At 39.0% G+C, this 8468-nt stretch overlaps 1 protein-coding gene across 1 annotated transcript; it reads left to right on the forward strand.

Moving 5' to 3' along the window:
- LOC109826225 (photosystem II reaction center PSB28 protein, chloroplastic) lies at window positions 1077-2797 on the forward strand. Its single transcript, XM_020393234.1, has 2 exons — window positions 1077-1279; window positions 2151-2797. Exons 1-2 carry the CDS (start codon window positions 1204-1206, stop codon window positions 2624-2626), a joined length of 552 nt encoding a protein of 183 aa, XP_020248823.1. The 5' UTR covers window positions 1077-1203; the 3' UTR covers window positions 2627-2797.

Below are 8468 nucleotides of genomic sequence, written 5' to 3' on the forward strand. Positions count from 1 at the left end.
AAGGAGTTTTTTACAATTTTCATAACTTAAAGGTTATTTTTTGCAAATTTTCAATTTTCATGTGACTGATACTAATCCCTTGAATTCGTCTTTATTGTTTGCCAGTTTTAAAAATTTTGAATTTCATGATGCTTTTTTATTATTTGAACTTTTGAGAGTATTTCTATAATTTTTGAAACGTTAAGTGTGTTAGTTGCAAGTTTTAAATTTTTCGGAGGCTGTTGTTAATTTTTAGATTTCATATTTGTTATTTTTTAAGTTTTAAAACGTTGGGATATCTTGTGTGATTTTAAAACTTTGAGAATATTTTTTGTAATTTTTGACATGTTTTGGGTTATTTTGTAATACTTTATACATTATAGCATCTTAGTTATTTACCTTAATAAACTAATACAGTGAAGTTGTTTCATATATTTTATTAATCTTTTTTTTAAATTGTTGAGCTGTAGGTAGTTCACATGGGATTATGTTAGGATATAATTATAATTACGATATATTAAGATTTAAATAAAATATTCTAAATAGTGGAGGATAATCTTGACCGTAGAAAGCTTTTCGTAAACTTGTACTTTTAAAAGGAAAATATGATTTGTCGTATATCCAAGTAGGCGTCTGTCTCCGAGCAACACGACACAGTGATCAGGAATTTAGACATCTCTCTTCTCCTGATCATCTGAATGTATGTTCTACATCTATTTTCTCTAATTAATAAATAAGTTTTCCTGATCATCTTAGTTTGGATATCAAAAGAAGGACGAGTGCTTGAATCTGCATTTCAAAAGAGAAGAATCCTTTGTCTATACTGGTACTATATTTTTTCTTTCTTAAATCATCAGCTGTCCAGTAAACTTTCACTAAATAATATCTTCAATGGTTAGTTGACAAGCCCGCCCACTTCCATTGAATTCTTTGTCTGCCGAAGAGAGGATTCAAATGGACCTTGGGCTGCCCCAGATAGAGTGCATTTAGATTGAAGCCCATTTGTTTAAGTGGGCCACATGCGGTAGAGCATTGTACCCAGGCCTTTAAAGCCCAAGGCCCTTGCATGCTGAGGCCATCCGTTAGCGGTTGTCCAGTGGATGGCTGTCCTTCGAACACACCATCGCCTCATCAGGCTCTTCGTCTTCTCTTCCACTCTCTCTCTATCTCAACCGCACTCTTTCTCTCTCTAAAACTCCTTCCATTTTCTCTCTCAAGCTGAGGATGGCAGCAGCAGTGCAGTCTCTTGCTATCTCTTCCTCCATTGCAGCTTGCCCACGCCATCATCAGCCTCCTTCAGGTCTCCCACTCTCCCTCCCTATCATTTACTCTCTCTTTTTGTTTCTTTTTTATTTTTTTTGCTGTGTAAATTTGCAGGAAAACCCACATTCTGGTTTTTTTAATCACATTTCTAGTAGTACCATCTTGCAATTTGGCAAAAAAAAAAAAAAGAAATTCAGCTGCAGAGACATAAGAATGTGTTGGATATTGATGTGGTGATGATTTTGGATGTGGGTCCCCCTCATTTGGTTTTTTTTTTTTTTTGCCCCCTTGCATTTCTTAAGATATGGAGCTCTATAAGAATTACTCAAAAAAGTTGCACTTCTATGGTGTAGAGGCCAAGTTTTTTTAGGGTTTGTTGATGACGAACCCCCCCCCCCCCCCTCTTTACACCAATTGCGGTAAACTCCTTCGGTTCTATGGTCGCCGGATGGAATTTTGTACTATTTGCCCAATTGCGGATAGAACCCTTGAGTGATTTTCCCCCTCTTAATAAAATCCACAAAATTTTAACTCTTGATTTAACTAGTCAACTTATATAAATTACATTCTATAAAAAAGCAAATAATACGTCAGTTAACTCGGGATGCAGTTATTAGGATCAGAAATATGAGCAGTTGTGTATAAGTTCGGCTAACTAATGATAAAGAATTAAGCACACATGAAGAATGCGGTTAACCACTGTCTCTATTAAACTGCTTTTCATGACATTTCCCAAGCTACTGAACTTGCCGTTTCATTAAACTTGTAAACCCCACAATTTCCAACATTTCCAAGATTTAATTAGCATAATGTTTTCATTGAATTCATCTGATGTCACTAGGGTATATGTGAGAACATTGACACAAATCCTTGCCATTCATATGCTTTTATCCTTCACTCTTACGCAGGACTAGTATCCCTCTCTCACGTTATTTGCTCGAGCACACGATCCTCATTCACTGGGCTCTCATTGCAGTTTTCTCCTCGAAGGCAAACCCAAATAAGGAAAATCACACGAGGGCCTGCTCCAATTCTGATGATGGCGAGGCCGTCAATCCAGTTCATCCCAGGAACCGACGAGCAAACTGTACCTGACGTGAAGCTAACAAAATCGCGAGATGGTACAAATGGTGTTGCAACTTTTAGCTTTGACGAGCCTTCTGTTTTCGATTCATCTGCTGAGCTTGGTGACATTACTGGTTTTTACATGATCGATGAGGAGGGCACGCTTCAGTCTGTTGATGTTAGCGCTAAGTTTGTCAATGGAAAGCCTGCGAGAATAGAAGCCAAGTATATCATGAGGACTCCAAGAGAATGGGACCGATTCATGAGGTTTATGGAGAGGTACGCGAATGCCAACGGCTTGCAGTTTGTCAAGAAATGAGGCAGAGTATATTCTTGGCTTAATTCTTGCTCCCCTATTTTTATTTTCTATGTAAGTTTCTTGTAATTTGAACATTATTGGTTGGCAAAATTTTGTCTAAGTTTACTTATACTGAAGTTTGATATTTCAGGTTTCAAATGGTTATATATATGTGTGAGTGTCTGGGTTACATGCGCAGAACTATATATCAGATGTAAAATGTGAATACAATTTCTGATTGCATTGGCAATCATCAAAAATTGGTTAATTGTGGATAGCCCCTCTTACTATTGCCAAATTGCAGATGGACCCCTCGTAATTATATTGTACCAGATAGGCCTTTCAAATGATCTTTTTGACTCTTTTACCCTGGGAGAGAAAGACAAAACTTTTTTTTTTTGACAGGTAGACCTCCTGAGAGTAACAGAGTCAAAAAATTTCTCCCAGGGGGTCTACTTGAAAGAATAGAACTAGAAGGAGTCTATTTGCAATTGGGCAATACTAAGAAGGTGTTATCTGCAATTAATCCTTTTAAGAAAGACAAGACGACATTGATCCGAATAAGGCTGGTGCAGATCTGGTTAAATTTTGTTTATCATAGAAATGCAATCTTCTTGTTCTCCGGAGTTCATTGATGGTTTCCTGTTGAGACTTGATCATAGCTTGCTGCTCATCAAGTCTTTTGACAAGATCATCAGGGTGTCTCGCCATATAAGCGGAGCTCTCGTGTTCTACGAAAGAGCTAGATGATTGAGATTCTGTGATGGTTGGGTGTTCATCATCAGACTCAATTTCTTTAGCCAACTTTTGATAATTGACAGGGAGTATGAGTCCCTTTCGAGTCCGAGTGTATTGATAGATTCCATCAGACTCCCTCATGATCTCTTTCATGCCAGGAGACTGGTCCGCCTCTAACTCATCGGAGTTAGAGATTGATGACATTCTTATACCGATCAAATTGGAAGTAACTCCAATGTATTCATCCTTTGAAGTTTTATACTTATGAGAACGTCGTCGCTTGTTGGGCAAGGCAACGTTCGTCAATCGGTCGAACACTAACAGTCTTGGTGAAGGTGCACAACATTGACATTCTGAAGGGAGTGCAGAGATAAGTCGTTCACATTGTCAGGTGGGAGTGACTCGTTGCACAGCTCGTTCTCTTGATAGGAACTCTCTCAAGTCTGTTGCAACGACTCGAGATGAGTTACTCACAGTTCGTGAGGTTTGAACTGCAACCCCCAGTCTATGATTGTACAGTATTGGCTCCCGGTGAACATGGATCTTGAATCCCTGCTCATCCTTTTGAACGCGACGTATCACATTGTGTTTAGTATTAGAAACGTGTGAGTCGTGTTTTAATACTGAAATAAGAGGGTCGCGTCGAAGAGTAAGAACGCGAAGGTCGCGTTGAGGAGTAGGAACGCGAGGGTCACGTTAAGGAAGGGAAACGAGAAGCTAAGATTCACGTTCAACGCGGACTTGAGGTTCGTGTTTTAGCTGTGGAACGTGACGTCGAGGGTCGCGTTCAATCTGGCTTTTGTGAGGTTCGCGTTTAAGCACATAAACGCGAGGCTTGCGTTCTTCAGTAGAAACGTGAAGCTCAGGGTCGCATCTTGGCTCACATCGCGTTGATTGGTTGATCGGCTTTCTCGGAGTTGTCCACGTCGTAGGGATCTTCTTCTTCGATGAGCAGCATTCCTCTTTGCCCGAGTTAGGGCTTGTGCAGCTACGTCACCATCTGTACTGATCAGGCTAATCGCCAGCGTACATCTCTTACGACCCAATATCTGTTGTTTAGGCACAGGTATATGGTCTTCAACTCGGTCGACGAGTTCAGTTGAAGCCAAATCTTCTCCTTCTGAGGGAAGACTGTATGAACAATACGATTGAAGGGAAAGATGTAAAACCCCACAAATTTAAATATTATGTGATAAATGATATTTAATATGTTATGCTGTGATAAATAGCATATTTTTGATGTTTAAGTATATTAGGAATTGATTTGAGATCAATTCGGCTATATATTCCCGAATATGAGAATGAATCAACTTGCACAGACCCTTAGTAGTCGACTAATGTACAGTGTAGTCGACTACTAATAGCCCATAATCAATTGACAGAATTTTATATATGACAGTGTAGTCGACTACTAAGCAAGAGTAGTCGACTATCGAGAATTCCTGGACATGTCAGGTTTTAGTTTTCAGGTCAGATTTGTGTTGTTTCCAAACCCAATTGATATCTTCGGTTTTTAAACATGTAAAACCCCTAATTTCTGAGAGAATTCACCAGAGTTTACATGCACCTCCTTCCTCCTAAACCCTAGAGCCGATTTTGAGTTCCTCGAGGCGTTTTGAGACGTGACATCGAGCAGAGGGAGTGATCGAGGGTTGTAGCTGAGGAAAGGAGTTTGCACACATGTTTAAGAGATGAACACAGTGATTGAGACAAGATCTCCTGCATCCAAACCTTACCCATAGTGTAGATCTTGGGTTTATTAAGTAATATGGATATTTTGATGCTTAGATCTAATTGTTTAACATAATAAAAAGAGGACTTTTGATATAAAATCTTAACCTGATGTTTGATCTACATGTTTTGATTGTTGTTTATAATAGAAACGTGATCATGATCATTAGGGGGTTTAAATCTTTGTTTGTATCTTGTTTTTTATATGTTAATCATGCTCAAAACCCTAACCTTGTGATATAAATAGCTTACATGTTAATTAAGTCTGTTTAAACCCTAGGTTTGGGGTACTTTGGTTCTGTAAATGTGAATAAACAAAATTATATAAGTTTCAAGCTTATTATGCAAGCATGTTCATGTTAATTTAATCGATAACTAGGGTTTATGTTAATTTCTTGACTAATGAGAAGATTAAACCTAATTAGTTAAATTAAGGGTCTAAATAATCATGGAGATGATTCTTTTGATTTGAAATTTACTTGCTTTGTACTGTATTAAAGCATGATAAACATGTGATGTTTGCTAAGTGTTATATTTTACACGGATGTATGTTGTTTCTGCTTAGTAGTCGACTACTAAGAGAAGTAGTCGACTACTAATGTCTAATTTGTTCTACAGAAACTGTTTAATTACAGAGTAATCGACTTGAACAATGTAGTCGACTACTAATACTGATTCATGTTTTTGCAGAGTATGAGTAGACTCAGTGTAGTCGACTACTAAGCTTAGTAGTCGACTACTAAGGTTGATCTTCCTGATGTTGTTTTGTTTTGATTTGAGATGCGAGCTCGAGGTTCGAGTTGCATGATAGTACTTATGTGGTCATAATTATATATGAATTGTGTTGTAGTACACGTGTTAGTACCCTAGAGGGGGATTGTTTACGTCAGGAACAAGTTCTGTTGTAGAATTCATTATAACTGTTTATCGATTATAATGAATGCAAAAGAGTGAGCTTCGTACTTTGTAAAACTACTATTTACAACAAAAATCAAATTACAAGCTCCTTAGAAACAAACGCGGGATTATTGTTTGGATCGCTGCTTGCGTGTGATCTTTGCCTGTGCCGGGGGTGCGTTAGCCCGTGGACCACCGATTCACAGATTCTGGTTGAATCGTGAAGGTTTTGGGGATTCTTTCTTCGTTTATCAAAGTAAGAATTTAAAACGAATATCTTATCGATGTAAGATGTTCACTCTTCTAAAGATCAAGTCAGAGCTTAGATCTCTAGGAATCGCTAAAAGCTTCTTGAGGATGTTTGTGAAGAAGGAAGACTCTCTCTCTTGCTCAAATTCACTAAAAGCTCAAGTCTCTCTCCTTACTTGCTCCCCCCTAATCTGCCCTAATTTGCTCGATCTTCTTCGAATTGCTCTAAAATGCTCTCCCCCCTTTATTTCGTGTCTAGGGAGGTATTTATAGGGGTAGGAGTGCACAACAGTTGAAACGGGAGCGAAGTAACCGACCAGATGACTGTTCTTTGGCCGCGACAGTCGACATTGCCGCGGCTATTGGCGCGACAGTGTGGACTGTCGCGGCCAAAGAGGCGGTTACCAGCACGTTCCATCGTGCTTGAAATTGTTCTCCCACGATCTTTAACCACTTTTTTCGTGGTTTAACTGCTTGTCCACATCAGCACACGTTCTATTTCTGATATGCTACTACGTGGGCTTTAAAAAATCATTGTATAACTGTCTTGTAACCACCGCAGCACGCCTTGTAATAGCCGCAGCACCATAGGGTGTCGCGCCTTAGCCGCGACACCACAGGCTGTCACGCCTTAACCGTGGCACCATGTACTGCTGCGCCTCAGCCGCACCGCCATGTACTGCCTGTTGGTGTGTATGTTGTCTCACTTCCTTTGATGATCCCCTCTGATTAAGAGAATGGCGTTTATCGTCTTCTCTTTGCCTTGAGTGGTATTTGGATGTTTGTAAGCATTTTTTGACGCTTACAGATACCCCCTCTAAAGTATTCCATACTCATTCTTTTATAGAGGAGTCTTGGATACTTTGGATAAGATAGATTTTATTTACGATCTCTTCAATACTTGGTTAAGTAGATCATGTAGAAGGATCCGTAAATGGTTTCAACTCCTGATCTCTTCATCTCTTAGTCTATTCAGTTCTTTGTAGAATAGCTAATACTCTTCCGGTACTGCGTTTATCGCTTGACCGTTATCGAGATCTTAAATCGAAACTGGTATTTCTTTGACTTTTGTCACCAAATTGATACTTGTATGTCCTTCGAGAGTTCGTCAGGTTATCCTTAAGAATATTCAGAATAATATTCTCCAGAAACTGCCTGTCGAATGTAGGAAAATAGTTTAGACTCGTATACCTATTGGAGTATTCTGGTCTTTTTTTGTTGGTAGAGGTGAACCCGATGATGGAGAGGAAGAATTTTATATTCTATCTCCTGGTCTCTTTTTTGTTGGTAGAGATAAACCCAAAATTTAGAGAGGAAGAATTTTATATTCTATCTCCAGGTCTAAAGAAAACTCAAAGTGGGATCCCCACTTAGAGAATCTGGACAGGTTTGAATAATCCTAACTGTCATAAGGTTTGATTTTTTAACTTGAAAATTGACCCCTCGTTCGTGTAACGAATCGAGAGAAGATTCTGGTTGTGGTCCTAACTGTAGTAAGGTTTGACCAAGTGGGGGTTTGAGACGATCCTAATTGTTTAAAAGTTTGATCGCTCGATTTGCAGACTTCTCGTTCATGGAAGGAATCGAGAAGAGATTTTGGCTTTGGTCCTAACTGTTTAAAGGTTTGACCAAATGAGGGGTTTGAGACGATCCTAACTGTTTAAAGGTTTGATCGCTCGATTTGCAGACTTCTCGTTCATGGAAGGAATCGAGAAGAGATTTTGGCTTAGGTCCTAACTGTTTAAAGGTTTGACCAAATGGGAATTTAAGACGATCCTAACTGTTTAAAGGTTTGATCAAATGGGAATCTGAGACGATCCTAACTGTTTAAAGGTTTGATCGTTCAATTTGTGGACCTCTCGTTTATGGAAGGAATCGAGAGGAGATTTTAGCTTTGGTCCTAACTGTTTAAAGGTTTGACCAAATGAGGGGTTTGAGACGATCCTAACTGTTTGTTCGTGGAAGGAATCGAGAGGGGATTTTGGTTTTGGTCCTAACTGTTTAAAGGTTTGACCAAATGGGAATTTGAGACGATCCTAACTGTTTAAAGGTTTGATCAAATGTAGGTTTGAGACGATCCTAACTGTTTAAAGGTTTGATCGTTCAATTTGTGGACCTCTCGTTCATGGAAGGAATCGAGAGGGGATTTTGGCTTTGGTCCTAACTGTTTAAAGGTTTGACCAAATGAGGGGTTTGAGACGATCCTAACTGTTTAAAGGTTTGATCGCTCAATTTGAGTGGACATCTC

The sequence above is a fragment of the Asparagus officinalis genome, chromosome 10 (genome assembly GCF_001876935.1).
Source record: "Asparagus officinalis chromosome 10, Aspof.V1, whole genome shotgun sequence".
Taxonomy (NCBI): domain Eukaryota; kingdom Viridiplantae; phylum Streptophyta; class Magnoliopsida; order Asparagales; family Asparagaceae; genus Asparagus; species Asparagus officinalis.

Coding starts and splice junctions, on each gene's coding strand:
- LOC109826225 (XM_020393234.1), top strand. CDS start 1,204: ATGGCAGCAGCAGTGCAGTCTCTTGCTATCTCTTCCTCCATTGCAGCT. Junction 1,280..2,150: donor CCATCATCAGCCTCCTTCAG/GTCTCCCACTCT, acceptor ACTCTTACGCAG/GACTAGTATCCCTCTCTCAC.